The sequence below is a fragment of the Mesoplodon mirus genome (assembly GCF_964341445.2).
Source record: "Mesoplodon mirus genome assembly, chromosome: 3".
Taxonomy (NCBI): Eukaryota; Metazoa; Chordata; class Mammalia; order Artiodactyla; family Ziphiidae; genus Mesoplodon; species Mesoplodon mirus.
The window spans coordinates 130,808,580-130,830,400 of record NC_138978.1 but is presented as its reverse complement, the minus strand read 5'-3'; the positions used below and the strand labels follow the sequence as shown (position 1 = coordinate 130,830,400).

Sequence of the window (21,821 nt, the reverse complement as noted above, 5' to 3'; positions counted from 1 at the left end):
GTGATTAATATTTAAATCAGGAGACTGAGTAAAGTAGATTATCCTCCATAATGTGGGTGGGCCTCATCCAATCGGTTGAAGATCTTAAGAGAAAAGACTGTGGTCCGTAAGAAAGAAGGAATTCTGCCGCCAGACGAGCTGTAACATCACCTCTTCCCTGCCTTTCTTGCCTGCTCTCCTGCCCTGCACATTTCACACTTGCCATCCCCCACTATCACGTGAGTCAATTCCTTAAAATAATCACTCCCTTGCTCTCCCCCTGCTGTCTAAGTTAGCTTTTGTAGTCTACCATTTTAATCATTGCCTTTGTCATATTTGTCTGGCAAATGTAGTTAAGTTGAACTCTCCATGTCCTCGACACCTCAGCAGACAAATGCAGCTAGAGAAAAATATACAACCATACAGACTAATCTCACTTTAAAATCATGACCACAGATCCCAAGAGGACCCTAAGTGCCATCTGGCAGTGCTTCCTTATTTCTATGGTCAACTGACTTTCCCACTCTCCAAGACAACTACAGTATTTCATACTCTCCCCACATTCCTTACTGTCAGCTGATGGCTTCACTGCTTATTTCACTTAAATTAAAAAAAAAAAAAAGCGGTTGAAGAGAATTTTCTCATCCTTCCACCACTACTGTTCACCTCCCTCCTATTACATGGAAAGGGAATGAATTGCCAATGTCCCTGCCTGAGGTCAAACCTTCCACTGTGTGCTGAAGCCCATGCTCTCCTATGCAAGGACTTTGCTTTTCTTCTGTTCTCTCTCAGTTTTTCCCCCTCTACTGTCATTCCAGTCAGCATAGGAATATGCTGTAATATTTTCCAGTCCTTATTATCTCTGTTTATAAGTTCTCACTCTGCAGTGAGCTTGAGTGCAGAGACAGTGTGTTACTCTTCTTTTTATTCCCAGAGCTTGGAACATAGTAATCACTTTAAAAAGGTTTGTTGGACTTACCTGAAGTTCCCCTAGGACTTGTCCTGAAACAGTTTCTTCCTCCACTGTGTCCTCTTGTTCATTGCTGCTACTTGCAGGATGGAGAAGCATGCTGCTGGACACCTGCAGTGGCTTTGGGTTTCAACTCTATGCCTGACTGCTCACCTCCGGGGACGTGCTTTGCTCTGGTGTCTTGACGGGTCTCCCTAGCCAGTCAGGTGGCAAGTGAGAGTCCCAAAGCATCCACACTGGTTCAGAACAAGAGTATCCATGTGAGAAAGAGTCAGGGCTGAGACAGACCTGCCTTCTCCTTGGTCACGCTTACTGTATGGAATCTGTTATTGAAAGTAGTGAAATGCAGTTCTTTGTGGTTTAGCCTGGCATCAGGCTGCATGGATTTGTATTCTACCTCCTGCTTTTTAGCTGTGTGACTTTAGGAAATTTACTTAACTTCTCTGTGCTTCTATGTCTTTCTAAAATGGGAATAGGACTTCCCTGGCAGTCCAGTGGTTAAGACTCCACACTTCCAATGCAGGGGGTGCTGGTTCAATCCCTGGTCAGGGAGCCAAGATCCCACATGTCAGGCAGCACAGCCAAATATTTTAAAAATAAAATAAAATGGGAATAGTACTGTACCTAGCTCATAGGGTTTTTTTAAGGATCTTGAGTCAATTTACGTAAAATGCATAGAATGATACTTGGCACATGATAAGCCGTAGAAAGTGTTAGCTATTGTTATTGCTAGTGTTGTTATTTGCAGGATTGTAGAAGCTAAATGAGCTTCCATTTGTATACTTTCAGTCGTTGCAACACTTAATAACTCGAGATTTGGAATTTCATCAGTTTATCTAAAGGAGTGTTAGTACACAGAACAAAGTGCTACCCAGATTGAAGCATTAAAAGCAGGCTGTTGTAGAATAGAGAGCAAACTATTGGTTACCAGTTTGCAGGGCTGCACAAAAGGGTACAAACTATTGGGTGTAAAATAGCCTCAAGGACGTATTGTACAACACGGGGAATATAGCCAGTATTTTATAACAGCTGTAAATGGAAAGCAACCTTTTAAAAATTATATTTAAAAATTAGTAGTAAATTTAGATTTAAAAAGAATGTGGGCTGTTGTACACTTGACACCATCTCCAAGATCTCCATCATACTATATGTATAAAACTGGAGTTAATTGTATAGCCTTTTTTTCCCCTTTGTGTGTTAGAGTTGACAGCTGGTTTTCAGCCTTTCTGCCAGATGAACTTAATGGTTCTAATTTATATGTCTTTAAATATTTGTGGAAACTAAAAATAAACAACTTAGCTTGAGATTGGTTTGTATACCATAGTGTAATTATAATTTCTAGCTCACTGTCCAACACTGAGTTAAATGAACCACCAGATAAAGTTAACATGTTAATTGTCTCCAGCAGTTCTCAGTATAATCTGTTGTGTGTATTCTAGTCTACTGAATAGTATAAAAAGAGTTGTCTGGTTGAAGTACAGTTGAAATTCTAGTTTCCAGAAGGAACATATCTTCTAGATTTTCCCACTCCTTCAGATTTGAGGGTTAGTTATAGTTGCCAGAATAGGAGATCTCTACATTACCAAACTAGTAATAAGGTAGGCATGTCACATGGCATTTAGGCAAAGAGTAAGTGATGGCTATTTCTTTTTACTTGCGATGGTACATGATAGGTCACCATAATTTCACATTTAAGGAAAAATAATGAACTAATAGTATTGATCTCCATCTTATTCTGAAGTTTCAGGATACTTCAAAGATCATGTAAAGAAAATCAAAGCCATATGAGACTGTTAGGAAGTAGTCATGTGACTTAAAAAAGCACTAGGTGAAGGCTAAGAAACCTGGGCTCTGTTTACAGTTTAGCCAGTCATTATGTGGCCTTGGGCACAAATTACTTGCTTGACTATCCCATAATTGATTTAAATATTTTATGTGGACTGTTATTATGAAAGAATAAGTGAAAGCATGTGTTAGAGTAACCCAAAAAATGAGTTATTAATTTATTACATATACACATATTTGTTTTAACACTTGTCAAATTTTGACTGATTGTTTACATTCTAATGAGTTCCTTATGGACAAGGACTGTGAGTTAATCATCCTTGTATCCCCAGTGTCTAGCAGAGTCCCTGACATACATTTTATTGAATCAAAGTTGTCTAACTTGCTTTATTTATAGCTTTGTAGGTAAGTAAAAATTTTAAATGAGACTTAAATTGAGATGCAATTTAGGGGAACCTTCTAGAACTGTTTCTCAATTTTATCCTGGACCAACTAAAATATACATTTTACATAATACTTATTATACACACATGTAACTGAAACCAGATGTTCAGGAAACACCTTGCTGTGTGTGATGTCCTCTGATAAGTTCTATTGCATTATGTTTCATTTATTTAAAATAATGCTGGTGCAACCCACTGAAATGATTTTAGGATTCTTTAATGGGTTTTAAACCTGCAGTTTAAAAGATACCTCTCAAGAAGGCAAGCTCCATGAGAACAGGAACTTGATCATGTTCACTTCTGTGTTGCTAGTTCTTAGCACATGATAGGTGTTCAGTACATATTTCTTGAATGAGAGAAAGAATGGAGTTGTTTTCCCATGGGTCACGTTTAAGAACAGGACAAAGGGGAAAGCATTACATATTCCTTGCTACATTTCAGCTCATCAAGTATTTGAGTGATCTAAGTAGAATATAATACAATACACTAAGCAACATGGAAGGTACCGAATTAAGTAAGACTTTGTCTCAGATCTCATGCAGTTTTAGAACCCAATCCAGGAGGATAGTCAGGTACAAATAGGCCTTCTTAAAAGGAGTTTCAGGGTTTTACCAAAATTTTTATTTCACACAACTAAATTAAGTGCCTGATACGAGAGATTTTCCAGAACATGGTTTTCTGGTGTAGATGTGGTTCAGGACCAAGAATTGGCAGTACCCTGCCCCATCTACTTATCATCACTAGTAGAGTCAAACAGTGGCTTATATAAAATAGGGTTAGTCTTAAAAATATTCAAGGGGCATTTGGTTCACTGTTGATTTGACTTTTAAAAATCTATTCTCCTTTAAATAACTTAATTCACAGTCATGTCTAGCTTGTTGTGGGTGGGTCTTAGAAATTAGATCCTTTGGTAAACATAATAATTTGTCTTTGAAAATTAGTTTGCATAGTTAATAAAGAGGAGGAACCTTTAGCTCTGTACAAAATACATGTCACCACATTTTCCTTGGTTTTTAGATTATCGTGTCAGTAGGTAGGTAAGCATATTCCTACTCATGTGCTTAGGAGCTTTTTAAGACTCAGAGTACAGTTCTTAAGAAGGCCAGTCTTAGGCTAACTTTAAATTTTATCATCAAAACTGAGACTACAGAGTAAAAGAGGGTGCAGGCTTAATAGTTATATTGAAGCAAACATAAACTGGGACTGTCCCAGCAAACAAAGAAGTTTGGCTAGGCTAGCTTTTGTGCATATGTTTATGTTTGGCTACACTGTCTCAAAAAGACAAAAAATTTTTTTTGCAGAGCATTTATAAAACTTGAAACACTATTAACTAAAAAATTACTGACAAATCTTTCATAATCAGGAGAGATTATGTACTCTAAAAAATTGAGGCTTAATACCTACTGTTATCAACAATTTATAAATAACTTTGTAATGAAAATGTTTTGTTACATAAAGATTTATTTTTCTAAGACAGAAAGTCGGCCATGTGCTTATTAGATAATATTTTCAGGTAGTGAAAAGATTGGACATTTTCTTAGAAATAATTATAATGGAATAGAATCTATATCTTTCTTATAGTATAAAGCAAATTAACAGACGTAGCACTGGATATTCATGATTTCATTTAAAAAAGATACTAGAAAATCTCAGTTCATTCAGTGAGTTTTTATTGTCTCTCTGCTTTATGACTAACCTGATGCTAAGGCACCACAGATAGCATTAAATATGATTTACTGTCAATATTAAATAGCATTTGCTGTAAGGTTATCTTGGGCTAAATCCAGTGGTACCAGCAAGACTTCATAAGGTAGTTTAACAGTGTGAACATCAAGGACAGTTTTATATTAGATGACACTATAATAATTATCCCACAATCTCTACTAGTCACAGTTTATTTTGGAATTTTAACTCAGTAATTGAAATGCCTTGTCCTAAACACCTTTTTTTGGGAATTAAGTAAAATGCTTACTTTTAATCCAGTGAACACTTGTTCTAGTTTATAGGGGAAACAGTCATACTTTATACTTAGATCATTTAATACTGCCTTTTAAGGAAGTCAGACCCAGGCACTAAGTGGTTATATTAAGTGTTTTAAGTTCCAGACTAGGGAGATAGCATTTATCATTGTTGTTGCTTTCAAACAGGAAGCATAACATTTTATTAAATGAATAAAGCAAATCACTGACTAAAATGAAGTTTAATGAAAGTTCTGTATCAGAAGAAGAACTTAACATTTTAATATATGACTATAATATAGTACAGTCAGTTCACTTCTGTAAGCAATGCTTTAAAATAATAAATAGAAATATTTAGGCCAATTTTTGCATTGAAGCAAGATTGAGCTCAAAAGTTAACTATAGTTATTTATCTATTTATTGCCTTCCCACATATTTCAAGATGATAACTTTTCTGTGAATGGTTTCCTCTTACCTTTTTATATTAATACTTTGGAATGCTTTGATAAACTTCAGTGACACTGGCTGGTATCAAAGGAGGTAAAGTGTGTATTAGTGGTCCTTCCCCGGCCCTCTTCTCTTTACTTACTAACCACCTCCATGGACTTAGGGAGTACAAGACTGTAAGGTCCTAGCACCAAAGTGAGATTGGTTCTCCAGCCCTCTGCTCATGTCCTTCATGAATATAGAAGAATCCTATAAAACCACTGCCTTATTTACAGAGACCTTTTACTCAGATCTGTACTTTTCAAGAATAGAAATAATTGCTTATAGGAGTCTTAGAGTCAAATTAACTTTGCCATTGTTTGCTATTCAGCTTAGTGAGTCACGTCTCTTGGTAATTTGACATCAACTCCCAAAGATTCTTGAAAATTCTGAGAATTAACAGATAGCCAGAACCAATCTGCTTATTTACACGTGCATACGACCCTTTACCAATGTGTAGAACAGAGTATTAGGGAAGGATCATATTATCAATATATGTGTTTGCTACTACTAATGCTTAATGTTTACTATAGGTCAAGCACTGTTCTACGTACTTTATACATACTAATTTATTAATCCTCATAATAGTCCTCTGTGGGAGATACTATTTATTATCTCCATTTTATAAATAAGGACAGAGAGGATAAATATCTTTACCCAGGTCACACAACTAGTAAATAATGAAGTCAGAATTTGAACCAAGGTGTTCTGGCTCCAGGGTCTGAATTGGAATCAAACACTTTTTGAGACATATTGGGTATCTTTAAAAGTTATCAAATATCAGTGTGGGATGGGGATAGATTGGGAGTTTGGGATTGACATGTACACACTACTATATTTAAAATAGATAACCAACAAGGACCTGCTGTACAGCACAGAGAACTCAGCTCAATATTCTATAACCTAAATGGGAAAAGAATTTGAAAAAGAATGGATACTTGTATGGGTATAACTGAATCACTTTGCTGTACACCTGTAACTAACACATCATTGTTAATCAGCTATACTCCAATATAAAATTTTAAAAAATTTAAATAAAATTAAAAAAACCTTTTTTAAAGTTACCAAATATCTGTGAAGAAAACAAGGCAAAGAACCCCCATCTCCTGACACTCAGCCCAGTGTCTTTCCACTATAGTTCAAATGCTTCAGCGTTGTTCATTGTAATGCTTGGATCAACCTTTTTCTATCCAAGCAATAAACTCTGAAGTAAATTCAAAGATAATAGAAGCAATACTCTTGTGATCCAGAATGGAGCACAAGAACGTTGTGGGCTTTCCTGTTTGATCCTAAGGGAAAGATAGCCTTAGATTAAGCTAACCAAATGGTTTAGTAGGTGGTTGACATGGACATGTTGTGGTAACTCTGCTGTTGTTTCATGGTTCGAGAGATACTCTTGTGGTAGCAGCTGGCTGGTTTACTGTTTTCCTTTGGTATGTTAGGAAAAGTTTGGGAAGAATCAAACTGTAAACTTTCAAATGAAAACATCTGATTTTTCATATAATCCTTGAGGGATTGTATAGTTGTCAGCATTGGGTAAACTTGAATGTATAGTTTCCTTTAGTGGATCTGCCCCTAGTGTTCCATTTCACTCCTGCCTCACACAGCATGGCCCTGTGTGGTAAGCTTTGTCTGCAGGGCTGGCCCCAGTGTCATTATATATACCTCTTCATCCCAGCTTCTGCAGTTGTCTCAGAGCAATAGTTCAACTAGTCTCCTGAATACTTGTATTCTTAGACTTGGACAAACTCTAGCAATAAAAGTGGTCTTTTCCCAATTCAAATAAAAAGCTAAGCCTTTAAATAAAATTGTCCTGTATTATCCATTTTTCCCAAGTATATAATTTCAAACTTTTGGCATCTGCTGCTATTTAGACAACAAAATCAATGAAGACATACCCAACAAAAATTAAAAGAAATCTTGCTAACATCCAGTCATATCTAATTCAGCAGCTTGGGTTGTTTGTTTTTATGGATACATTTTCTTGGCTGTGATTTCATGTTGCATATTTATATCTTCTGTTAGAAAATATCAATGTTTTATGGTTCTACAAAAGCATGAATTTCTACATAGCAAGTTTGAGAAGCTCTTTTGAGCTTTGTAGGGAGATTTTTATTCCAGAGATGCCATGTGAAACGTTTTGACAGTGGTAAATAATTTTTTAAAGTAATTACAAAGGATGGAAAACAAAGGAGCATTGAGAAACACTACTATTAATTTCAAACATCTTAAACTATGAGGCGATAGTAATTACATGAATAACTACCAACAGCAAATCATTGTAGGAGAGTTTCACAACTGAAATCATTCAGTAAAAGACTCAGTCCTCATACACAGCCGGCGCTCCGTATCCGCATATGCAGGGGTCTGACTGTATGTAGCACACCGTTTCAAATAAGGGACTTGAGAATCGGGGGGGGGGGTTCTGGAACTAATCCCCCGCGGGTGCCATGGGACTGCTGTACTTTTTCTGTTTGTTTACAGTTATATCATTAAATCTCCACTTAAAGTAGGCATCATCCATATTGTCTGCATAGCCTTGGCAGGACTTTGAGGCAGAAGGACTAGATAAGGCTTGCTGACCTTGAATTAAACACCTGTCTTCCATAGGCAGCCTGCCCAGTTTTTAAAGAGTGAGCCTTCCAGGCGTGTTCTCTGATAACAGAGCTAGGAAGCCCTAACAGAAACAAGAACATTTAGAGAGCATCTCTGTGGAAGGTTTACCCTCTTTTCTTTGGAGTCCATTCAGAAAAAAAATCACACCAAAGAAAAACATCACATTTACTTCATAAAATTTATTCAGTAATGTGCTGCTGTTTATGTATGAGCGGTGGTTGACCAGAATATGTATATTTAGAGGATATTTTTTTCCTGGGGTTTTTTTTTTTTTCAGTCTCACTGCGTGGCTTGCGGGATCTCAGTTCCCTGACCAGCGATTGAACCCAGGCCCTCGGCAGTGAAAGCGCAGAGTCCTAACAACTGGAAAGCCGGGGAATTCCCTTTTTTTTTTCCTGTTCTTGATATATTATTTGTTTATAGTCTGTTTTCTGCATGTTTTTGAAGGCAGCTATCTGGAATTAGGAATGCGGTCTGTAATTTGAGAAATAATCTAATCAAAGTTTTTGATTGGGGATAAGTATCTGCAGGAAATTTTGTCCTTGGAGGATTCATGATATTTACAGAATAGTTTTTGTTTAGGTTTGCCAACTGTGAAAGTATATACTCCTCTACCATTTGGTACAAGTTAGTAGATCCTTTACTTCTATTCCTAGCATTTTTTAAACAGTTTTATTGAGATATAGTTCACATACCATACAGTTTACCCATTGTGTATAATTCAGTGGATTTTGGTGTATTCAGAGTTTTACAACCATCATTGCATTCAATATTAGACATTTTTCATCACCCCAGAAAGAAACCCTGTACCCATTGGCAGTCACTCCCCATTTCCCTGCAAACCTCCCAGTCATAAGTAACCACTAATCTATTTTCTATCTGTGTAAATTTACCTATTCTAGGCATTTCATATAAATGGAATTATACACTCTGTGGTCTTTTGTGATTGACTTAATTCACCTAGCATAATGTTATCAAGGTTCATTCATTTGCTGCATTCATCAGTACTTCTTTCCTTTTTGTTGAGAAATAATACTACATTTTATAGATATACCACACTGTATTTATTCATTCATCAGTTGAGGGTCATTTGGGTCGTTTCCACTTTTTGGCTATAGTAAGTAATACTACTGTGAACATAGATGACAAGTTTTCATATGACTGTATATTTTCATTTCTCTTGAGTATAAACCCAGGAGTGAAATTGTGGGTCATACAGTAACTTTAGGCTTAATATTTTTTTTGAGAAACTGCCAAATTTTTCCAAAACTACTGTACCATTTTACATATATAGTATGGAATATTACTTAGCCATTGAAAAGAATGAAATAATGCCATTTGCAGCAACACAGTGGACCTGGAGATTATCATACTAAGTGAAGTAAGTCAGACAGAGAAAGACAAATATCATATGATATAACTTATATGGAATCTAAAAAAAAATGATACAAATGAAATTATTTACAAAATAGACTTACAGACTTAGAGAACAAACTTATGGTTACCAGGGGGGAAGGGTGGGGAGAGAAGATAGATTGGGAGTTTGGGATTGACATGTACACACTGTTGTGTTTAAAATAGATAACCAACAAGCACCTACTGTATAGCACAGGGAACACTGCTCAATATTCTGTAATAACCTAAATGGGAAAAGAATTTGAAAAAGAATAGATGCATGTGTATGTATAACTGAATCACTTTGCTGTACACTTAAAACTAACACAATATTGTTAAGCAACTATACTCCAATATAAAATAAAAAAATTTAAACTAAAAATAATAATAAATAAAATAAACAAAACTGCTGTACCATTTTAAAATCCCATCATCGGTGTATGAGGATTCCAGTTCCTCTGCATCCTTGTCAACACTTGTTATATCTGTCTTTTTTTTTTTTTTTTTTTTTTTTTGCTGTACGCGGGCCTCTCACTGCTGTGGCCTCTCCCGTTGCGGAGCACAGGCTCCAGACACACAGGCTCCACGGCCATGGCTCGCGGGCCCAGCCGCTCGGCGGCACGTGGGATCCTCCGGGATCGGGGCACGAACCCGTGTCCCCTGCATCGGCAGGCGGACTCTCAACCACTGCGCCACCAGGGAAGCCCATATCTGTCTTTTTGAATATAGTCATCTGAGTGGGTGTGAAATGCATCTAATGGTAGTTTTTATTTGTCTGTCTGCTTTAGAGAAACACCTACTTAGATCCTTTGCCCATTTTTTAATTGGGTTATTTGTGGTGTTCTTGATTTCTAAGAGTTCTTTATATATTCCGGATATACATCCCTTATCAGATTTCTCCCAGTCTGTGGGTTGCTTTTTCACTTTACTTATGGTGTCTTTTGAATCACGAAAGGTTTTAATTTTTATGAAGTCCAATTTATTTTTTTATTTTGTTGCTTGTATATTTGGTGTCACAACTAAGAGACCATTGCCTAATTTAAGATCATGAAGATATACTTTTGTTATCTTCTAAGAGTTTTATAGTTTTAGCTTTTACATTTAGGTCTTTGATTCATTTTGAGTTAATCTTTGTATATGGTGTGAGGTAGGAGTCCCACTTCATTTATTTGCATGTGAATGTCTGGTTGTCACAGTCCCATTTCTTGAAAATACTGTTTATTTCCCCCATTGAGTTGTCTTGGTACCCTTGTTGAGAATCAGTTGACCATAAATATAAGAGTTTCTTTCTGAACTGAATTCTATTCCATTGGTCTGTATGTCTGTCTTTATGCCAGTTACACAGTGTGTTAATTACTGTAGCCCTGTACTAAGTTTTGAAATCAGGAACTTTCCAACTTTTTCAAGATTGTCTTGACTATCATGGGTCCCTTGAATTTCCAGCATTAGCTTGTCAATTTCTGCAGAAAAGGCAGCTGGGATTTGGATAAGGATAGCAATGAATCAGGTCAATTCAGAGAGTACTGCAATCCTAACAATATTAAGTCTTCTAATCTGTGAGCATGGAATGTCTTTCCATTTATTTAGGTCTTTAAATTCTTTCAGTAATGTTTATAGTTTTCACTTACAAAGTTACATAGCTCTTTGTTAAATTTATCCCTAAATATTTTTTACTGCAACTGGGGAATTGTTTTCCTAATTTCATTTTTGTATTGTTTACTGCTAGTATATAGGATTACAGTTGGTGTTTGTATATTAATCTTGTACCCAGCAACCTTACTGAACTTTTTTATTATTATTGGTTTTAGTATTTTTTTAGTGGATTACTTATGATTTCCTATATACAAGATCATGTCATTTGCAAATAGAGATAATTTTACTTCTTCTCCAATCTGAATGTCTTTTATTTCTTTTTCTTCTCTATTTAACTTGCCTAGAATCTCCAGTACAGTGTTTCATGGAAGTGGCAAGAGCAGATATACTTGTTTTGTTCCTAATCTTAAAGGGAAAGCATTAAGTCTTTAACCATTAAGTATGATGTGAGCTGTGAGTTTTTCATAGATGCCCTTTATCAAGTTGGGGAAGTTTCCTTATATTCCTAGTATGTTGAGTGTTTTGATCATGAAAAGAGTTGTATTTTGTGGATTTTGTCCTTTACTCTAGTGCTATGGTATATTACATTAATAGATTTTGGGGGATGTTAAATCCGTTCTGCATTCCTGGAATAAATACCACTTGGTCGTGGTGTATGATCCTTTTTATATGTTGCTGAATTCAATTTGCTTGTATTTTGTTGAGGATTTTTGAGTCGGTATTCATACGAGATTGATCTGTAGTTTCCTTATGATGTCTTTGTCTGGTTTTGGTGTCAAATTAATGCTGGCCTCATAGAATGATTTGGGAAGAGTCCTCTTTTCTTCTCTTGAGCAGTTTATGAAGAATTAGTGTTCTTGTTTAAATATTTGGTAGAATTCACCAAAATCATCTGGTTGTAGGCTTTTCTTTGAGGGTAGTTTTAAAATTACTAATTCATTCTCTTTTTTTTTCATTCCCATTCATTATAGATCTATTCAGATTTTCTCTCTCTTGATTCAGTTTTGGTACTTTGTGTCTTTCCAGGAATTTATCCATTTCATCTCAGTTATCTAATCTGTTAGTATACAGTTGCTTATAGTATTCTTTATAATCATTTTGTTTCTGTAAGGTCAGTAGCGATATCTAGTAATAGATTTCTAACTAGTAAATAGTTGCTTTAATCTAGAAAATAAATTAACTCTTAACATTTGGGGCCCTTTCTAAGGATAGAAGTTACAAAGAACATGAAAAGCAGAGAACTGTTGAGTCCCTCATTGTTATTGCTAACAGTGAATAAGCAACATCAGCGTTAATTCCTGCCTGGCACAGAATATTGAGACAGAGCCTTTAGGAAACAAATAATGTTAAGAGCAGCTAACTTCTGCTTTTTAATACTGTTCAAAGGAATATCTCTGGGTTAAGAAATCCTTTTCCTAGCAACTTGCCAGCTGCCTAAACCTTGAGCAGAAACACTTTACCTGATTGTCCAACTTTCCATCTGAGATTAGAGGTAACATTACCACTTGCAAAGCCTGTCAGGTATTCATTTTTCATTGCAGTGTCTCAGCAATTCTTTAGAAACCTTATATAGGTCAGATCTCATTATAGTAAACTCCAAAGGACTGACCAGATTTTTAGATGGTACATTTCTCTCTCATATTTAAGTTTCTCTCATTTTATAGATTTTCCAGTTTATGAAATGTGTCAGAACATAACCTTTTATATGTAGAATGTAAAGTCTTAAATGCAGGGAAATTTCAGACTACAGTATGTATATATGTACACACAAACACACACACACGCAACATACAGAAGTTCTAACATGGAAGAGATTATTTTCAATTGTGAAACAGCAGAGAATAAAAGATTTCTGAGTCCAGGATCCCCACTCTGACAAGTACATTCCCATCCTAACCCTTTCTTAACTCTTTGGCTAAAAATAAGTGTGCAGATTTTTTTTTAATCAATGAAAGACTTTCTCTTAATAAAACATTTAGATTCCCATTATGGAAATTTATTATAAAAGCACTTTCAGAAGGCTGTTTACTGGTCAACAAAAGATAAATTGTTAAAATTAAGTGATACTATACATTAAATGGAAATAAATGTTCGATTTACTAAGAGTTTAAAACCTTTTGATTATTGCAAACAACAATTTTGTATCTGTCTCTTTTTTAAAATATTCTATATTTTGAAAGAGAAGCGCTCACACTGTAAAAAGAAAACAGGTAACTTTAAGTAGGAGCTGTCTGCATCCAGAACAAAAGCCTGATGGTGTCATTGTTAAGGAAATCAGTTAGTAGATCAAATTATTGGTTGTAAACAGTATAAGCAATGAGATTTCTCAATTGGAAGAGACAATTTAAGTCCTAGAAGTTGGCTGCCAAGGAAACCACTGACTGCAGTAGCCAAGATATAGAAGCAACCTAAATGTCCATCAATGGATAAAGAAGATGTGGTGTGTATGTGTGTGTGTGTGTCTGTGTGTGTATACACACACACATTGGAATATTACTCAGCCATTAAAAAAAAAGAATGAAATCTTGCAGTTTGCAGCAACGTAAATAGTTCTGGAGGGTATTATGCTAAGTGAAATAAGTCAGAGGAAAACAAATTCCAGGGTTTCCCTGGTGGCGCAGTGGTTGGGAGTCCACCTGCCAATGCAGGGGACACGGGTTCATGCCCCGGTCTGGGAAGATCCCACATGCCGCGGAGCAGCTGGGCCCGTGAGCTGTGGCCCCTGAGCCTGTGCATCTGGAGCCTGTGCTCCGCAACGGGAGAGGCCACAACAGTGAGAGGCCCACGTACCGCAAAAAAAAAAAAAAAAAAACAAATTCCATATGATTTCACTTATATGTAGAATCTGAAAAAAAAAAAAAGAACAAACAAGACAGAACAAAAACTCATAGATAGTAGTTGCCATAGGAGGGTGGGGTGGGAAGATAGATGAAATAGGTGAAGGGGGATTAAGAGATACAGACTTCCAACTATAAAATAATGAAGTCATGGGGTTGTGATGTCCACATAGGGAATATAATCAATAGTATTGTAATGACTTGGTATGGTGATGGATGGTAGCTGGTCTTATTGTGGTGACCATTTCATAACATAAAAATATCTAATCTCTGTGTTGTGTACCTGAAGCTAATATAACATTCTATGTTAATTATAACTCAGTTTTTTTAAAAAGACTAGCAGAATTTTTATGCAGACTAGTATAATCAGCTTGTGATATTTTCTACTCTCTTTCTGTAAAAGGCAGGGGAGAAAGGAGGAGGATAGCAGGAAACTTGGAAAGGCATCTTTTCTGTCGGAAGGAGACAAGGAGTAGATTGTTCTCTTTGGTTCCCCCAACTTTTTATTTTGAAAATGTTTAAATATTCAAAAAAAAGTGAAAGAAGAGTACGTTTTATATACTCTTCACCTAGATTCACCAATTTTTTAACCATATTTATTTTCTTTTACCCTCTTCTACACACACGCACACAGAAAATGTCACAACCATTATAACATTTCATTTCTAAATACTTCAACATGTATTTCCTAAGAAGACACTGTCTATTTAACCACAGTACTATTTACCAAACCCAAGAAGTTTTCAGTTGATACAATAATTTATCTAATGAACAATCCATATTAATATTTCCCCCAATTATCCCAATAATGTCTTTGGCTTTTTGTTCTTTTTTAAATCTAGGATCCAATCAGGGCTCCTTCGTTGTATATATTGATAGTTATCATGTCTTTTTAATCTTCCTTAAAGAATAGCCGCCCTTCTTTTGACTTTAATGTCTTTATTTTTTAAAAGACCAGGCTGCTTTTCTTATAGAATGTCCCACAGTCCAGACCTGTCTGATTTTTCCTTGTGATTATATTCTGTTTAATATATTTGACAAGAAAACTAACAAAGGAAATGCTTTCTATTTCATCACATCAGGAGGCACATAACATCAGTTTGTCCAACTGTTGATGACACTCAGTTTAATTACTTGGATAAGATGATACTCACCATAATTTTCCATTGCTAAGGTATCTTTTCTCCTTATAATTTAGGAAAATGTGGGGTTGATACTTGAAGACTGTGGGAACATTGTTCTCCAACAACCTTCTCCTAATGGTTTTAGCATCCATGATCCTTGCCTGCATCAGCTGGAGGTGCAAAATTATTTAATTCTGCCTTTACTTCATATTTATTAGGTGACTTTCCTCTGTAAAAAGAGCTTTCTCTCCTTTCACTTTTTGTTTTTCTATTCTGTTTTGTTTGTTTGGGTTTCCGTGTTTTTTATTGGTATTACTGTGGACTCATTATTTGTTATTCAATATGCTATAGTCCATTATTGTCATTATTCTTTTTGATATTCAGATTTTCCCAAAGTTGACCAATGAAAGTACCATCAAACCAGCCTCTGTATCATTTTGCCATGTCTCCATTTTTCTTTTCCTTTTGTTCACCTAACATATCCTAGAAATTACTCCCTATCAGTTTCTCAAGAGTATCCCCCTTCTTTTTATGGCTTTGTAATATTCCAAATATTGTTTATCATAGTTTATTCAACCAGTACCTTATATCTGCACATTTAAGTTGTTACCAGTATTTTGCTAATACAGATAATGTTGCTGCTTGTGTTTTATATATATGCAGCCTATTCTTTTAAGATAGTATAAATGTTCAAATAAATTGAAGCCTGTTAAGCTAAGAGAATATAGTATTTTACTTTAACATTTTTCTAATTATAAAAGTTGGTAATACACATAATTCATAAAATTCAGAAAAACAGTCCTGAAATGTATGGAGTTAAAAGTGAAAGTATTCCTTTACACACCTGTATTCCCACCCCTGAGCTATATCTACTCCCCTCCCCCAAACTGTTAACAGTTTGATCTGTAATGCTTCAAACTTTCTTTTGTTGTAATTGGTGGTGGTTTTATTTTTCCATATTTAGCATGTAAACATACACTCAGGGCCAATTTATTTAACTTACAAAAATGTGATCTTGCTACAGATGATGTATTATGACGTGGTGTTTTTACTTTATGTGTCTTAGATATCTTTTTATGCCCTTACGTATTGAGTTAACTCATTTATTTCAGTAGCTGTATGATAGTTTATAATACGGATTTACCATCATTTATGTAGCCATTTTCCTATCGATATTTAGATTGTTTCCAGTTTTTCAGTGCTATAGACAACTGCAGTTAATACCCTGGAACATGTCTCTGCCTATGTTCAACCATTTCTATAGGCTAGATTCCAGGAGGTGGAATGGTTAATTAATTGTCGTTGATTCACATTTCTGCAATATCTTCCTGACATCCTTACCAACACTAAGTATTAGCAATATTTTGTATATTTGCCAATACAATGAATAAAAAAAAAAAAAAAAAAAACAGTAGGGAATTCCCTGGTGGTCCAGTGGTTAAGACTCCACACTCTCACTGCCTAGGGCCTGGGTTCAATCCCTGGTCAGGGAACTAAGATCCTGCAAGCAGAACGGCCAGTAAAAATGAATGGTAACTTATTGTTTTAATTAGCATTTTTCTGTTACTAGGGAGATCTGTTTACTAGTCCATGTTTGTTAGCCACTGATTTCTTCTATGATTGCTCACTTTTGTCTGTGGGAGTTATTTTTTTTAGTGGAGTTTTTGTATATAGTATCCTTTGCTGTCTGAAGTTTTGCTGCCCAAATTAAGTAGATCTGGAATTAAATAGATTTGGATAAATGTTTTGAGAAATCCCTTACTGTATGTACCCTCGCTACTCTCCATCCAAAATCAAATTGATTCAGATAAAAAGGTGTCACTCACCTTCCTAATTTGCCATCTAAATTCAGACTGTCCAAAATTAGGAATCAAATAGGATGAGATAGAGAGGAAAATTTGTATTCTCATACTAATCTTAGTGTTAACAACTTTTTTCTCCCTGTGTATTGTTTATCTTTTGTTCTTGTTTGTGTAGTTTTACACAATAAAAAGTTGTAAATGTTTATGTTAAATATCTGTTGTTTTCCTCTATACTAGGTTTGGCTTTATTTACGTTGGCTTTTCCCATCTAAGATTTTTTTTTTCTTTATTTTTAAAACTTATTACAGAATACTGAGCAGAGTTCCCTGTGCTATACAGTAGGTCCTTGTTGGTTATCTCTATTAAATACAGCAGTGTGTACATGTCAATCCCAGACTCCCAGTCTGTCCTTCCCCCCTGGGAACCATAGTTCATTCTCCTAAAGTCTGTGAGTCTGTTTCTGTTTTGTAGATAAGTTCATTTTAAGATTTTTTAAATCTATTTTATTTTCTTCTATATGATTATTTTTAGAAACACAAAGTTTTAGGTGTGTGAAATGTATTTTTATGCAGTCAGTTTTATCAACACATTTATAATAACTTATTCTTTATCATTAATTTTAAATACTACCTTTTTCATATACCAGATTCTTATGTATACAAGGATGTTCCTGCAACAGTACCATACTGGTTTTTTTTGGTTTTTTTGGGTTTTTTGCGGTACATGGGCCTCACTGTTGTGGCCTCTCCCGTTGCGGAGCACAGGCTCCGGACGCGCAGGCTCAGCGGCCATGGCTCACGGGCCCAGCCGCTCCGCGGCATGTGGGATCCTCCCGGACCGGGGCACGAACCCGCATCCCCTGCATCGGCAGGCGGACTCTCAACTACTGCACCACCAGGGAAGCCCAGTACCATACTGTTTTAATGATTATTTTGATATCTAGATGAGACAGTCCCTTGTTCTTTTTTAAATGTTTCTTGTTTATTATTGTTTAATTTTTCTTCCAGTAACATTTTAGGGGGAAAATTCTCCCTTATCATTTATGCTTCCTCCAGCAGTGTATGAGAATGTGCATTTTCCCAGGTCTGGGAGAAACTGGCTGGGGGTCTGAAGCCAAGGTTAAGACTTGAATAAACCTAGAAAAATTAAAATCAAATCATCTACCCTCTAACCTGGGAGAAATCAAATAGGTTTGTAACACTGTTAAGTGTTACCTAAGTGTTTGTTTAGCGTTAACTCCTTTACCTTCTAGGTGTAACCCTCTCCCCTCCACACTAACCCCTTTCACAGTCATCTCACAGAATTTCACATCACATTACTTGTGTACATCCACTTCTGTCTACCTGACATTTCTTCTCATTCCCCACCACCTCCCCCCAGCAACCTCACTTTACCCTCCGTATTTTCTGTGTGAGGAAATCTCATTTGTTCCTAAAAACTCAGTTCAGATATTGCCTTTTCTGGGAAGTTTTTCTTCATGCCAACAGTAAGAAGATTGTTCTAATCTTTGTGCCTCATATTATTTATTCCTAATATTATCATTATCAAACTTTGAGCTGATTCAGGACATATATGCCAAATGCTTTTGAAAAAGAATAAAATATCCCTGTCTTCAGGGAGCATACCAGAGAATGAAAGGGAACACTTAAGATAGAAGAAAAATAGGTATGAACACAGATATTATATGTGATTCTTTAAAAAGTCACTAACAGGAGAGCTTTTATATCACTTTTTTCCCCAACCTAACCAGGTTTAGATTTTAGGGCTTATGTGCTAAGCCTTAGATAAGGTGCTTATACACAAACTGAGACATTCATTTGAATTCCATATGGGATGTGGCATAAGCAAAGGCACAGAGTTAGGACTGAATGCATCATTATCATGGGAGTTTCAGACCTGTAAGGAAAATACCAAGAAATGGGATTAGAAAGGCCTAAATATTCAGTAAAAGATTTGGAAAGTAGTAGCCTCCTATAACATGGATTTGAATTATAAATGAACAAATATTCTGAATCTTTTTTTTTTCTTCAGTATTGGATGAATGAATACACCTCATCCATCGGAATTGGAGTTTTTCATTCAGGAATTGAAGTATATGGCAGAGGTACGTGTACACACAGTCTAAATATACTTTCTGAAGATTTTTCTCATTGAAAGGAGTTGCAAAATCATGACTGTAGCTCTTCCTTTTTTTTTTTTTTAAAGTACTTCCATACTTTGTTGTAAAAAGTAGAAGAAAATCTCCCCATATTTGTTTATACTGTATTTTGGAAAAATGCCCAAAGTGGAATGTATCTGGGGAGAAAGTACTCAAAGTACACAAGTGTACATTGATTTGGTTATCTTTTATTCTAGGTACTATGTCTTTATTTTTTCTTTCTTTTTTTTTTTTTTTACATCTTTATTGGAGTATAATTGCTTTACAATGGTGTGTTAGTTTCTGCTTTATAACAAAGTGAATCAGTTATACATATACATATGTTCCCATATCTCTTCCCTCCTGCGTCTCCCTCCCTCCCACCCTCCCTATCCCACCCCTCCAGGCAGTCACAGAGCACCGAGCTGATCTCCCTGTGCTATGCAGCTGCTTCCCCCTAGCTATCTACCTTACATTTGGTAGTGTATATATGTCCATGCCTCTCTCTCGCTTTGTCACAGCTTACCCTTCCCGCTTCCCATATTCTCAAGTCCATTCTCTAGTAGGTTTGTGTCTTTATTCCTGTCTAGGTACTATGTCTTAAAAAATATTTTCCTTTCGAGATTGTTATACTATGACAGTTTTGCTTTAATGTGTATTGGCATTCCTAAGAAACCTTGCACTTTGAAAAATAGTGTGATAAAAATAATCATTTTGGTTGGAAAAGGGTTGGTGCTAGAATGTCAAACTTGAAATACCAATTTCCTGAGGGAATTTCAGTAATAAATTTGTTTTTGTAGACCTACAAATATATAAAGTTTAAAAATATCGCTGAGCAAATCCTGCCTTTGATTACATCTAGCTTTTTGCTTAAGAATGATGGCCTTTGTCATTAACTCAGCCCTTTTTATTCTTTATTACCCTTCATTATGATAAACATAACTGGAGCCACTCAAATCAAACAGCTCTGTTTCAACAGCTTTTTCCTTTGTTCTAATTCTCTCTTGATACAAGATAATCTCCTGATCAAGTTGTAAGTAGAATGTTCTGCATAAGACAGGTCACATTGCTGATTTCATCAAGGTTGTAATAATATACTAGTTTGAATCATAAACTCACCGTATAGCAGAAATGCTTTTATTTGCTTCAGCTAGGAAGTCTTTGCTATAATGTTACTGCAGTTCACTCCCAGTTACCCCTGAAGACTACATACCAACTTTAGCTAATACAAAGAAAAGGCTCATTTACTTAAATGTGTCAGTGTGGTGTTTTACTGTCCCTTTTTTATATGCTAAATTAACTGCTTCTAGGTGCAGTGTACCATATTAAATGTTGGCTATAAAGATCTGCCATATAAGCTCCATTTTACCTGAAAGACTGCATCTACCAGATAATTCCAAAAAGCAGTGAGGTTTGTGCTGAAAGTTCCAGTGGTTGGAGTATTGATATGGGTGAAATGGTAGTCTGTGGGTTTGCTCCCTGTTTGATTTGGCTTTTGCCAAAGTTGTATGTATATTCCCTTTTAACTGAATTTGTATGGTGTGTTACAGTTGTTTTTTTTTAAGTGCCATCGAATTTTGGACCACATGACCACGCTGCTCTGAGGTAGATTGGAGCATGAGACATTTTCTCCATTTTCCAGATGAAGAAACTAAAGCTCAGACCTGCTGAAAGTCATACTGCTAATTAACAGAACTAGGACTTGAACCCAAGTATTATATACTAGTCCATTATCCTTTTATCTGCCTAATCATTGCTCCCATTCATAAAATGACTTAAGAATAATTAGAAACATGGCTCAAAACAGCAAAGACAGGGCCAAATACATTCCTAAAAGTGAATTATTGCTTCTTGAATAGAAGAATAAGTGGGTCTACAACTTTCCTTACTATAATTGAGAAAGTTGAAAATCAAAATATGATCTTTCCATGTCTAACCTTATCTACAGTGTTTTATAAAATTCTATCATTAAATTTTTAATGTATGTTTTAGAATTAAATGCTAAATACTTTCTTATTCTACATTATTGCTTTTTTTTCCTGAAAGGTCTGAATCAAAAGTAAATGTATTGTAGAATTGCCTTTTTCTTTCCCATGCTTTGTTCTGACCTTATAAGATTGTATTTATTAAATTTTAAGTGACAAGATTAATTTAAGCATTTGTTTGGAATTCTTTAAGTAAGTCTACTAAGATTTGCCCCTTAAATATCGAAGTATCTAGTACCAGAATTGTAGCCAGAAATTTTATTTCCTTCCTGATTTGAAACCGCTCTCCATTTTTGTTCTGAATGAGAGTTTGTATCTGATGAGGCTGGATGTACATTCACTGTAGTACGAGTAGCTCTCTGCTAGCTTAAAGATATGCTGTGGAAGGTGTGTGTGTCTTTATGTGTGCGTGGGTGTGTATGTTAATTTTGCAGCTTATCTTTTCTTGAATGAGGGGAATTGAATTAAGTTTTTCTGGCTTGCCAATGTTTTTTCCCTCTTACTCAAAGATAAACCAAGAGTCTTCATCCCAGGAGCCATGAAAGCTCATTGTTACTAGACAGTTTTTCCAGTAAAGTCCAGGTTTGAAATTTGATCACTTTAATTTAGAAAGTGGCAAAACACAGAAATGACCACCTACATACTTTGGCGTGATAGGTAAACGCAGGGACTTTTTTCACCTTTGAGTGTTAGTCAGTCTCCTCTAGCCAA

General features: G+C 35.7%; 1 protein-coding gene across 6 annotated transcripts in view; it reads left to right on the top strand.

Annotated features, from left to right (window-relative positions):
- Positions 1-21,821, top strand: part of DESI2 (desumoylating isopeptidase 2) — a 42,051-nt gene that overhangs the window by 8,531 nt on the left and 11,699 nt on the right. For 5 of the 6 annotated variants that reach the window (XM_082613204.1, XM_082613205.1, XM_082613207.1 and 2 more), the window contains one exon: positions 19,020-19,092. In XM_082613204.1, the coding sequence (XP_082469330.1) occupies positions 19,020-19,092 (73 nt within the window). Of the gene's footprint in view, positions 1-20; positions 219-19,019; positions 19,093-21,821 lie in introns of those variants that run through there. The other variant, XM_082613208.1, reaches the window with a different exon arrangement.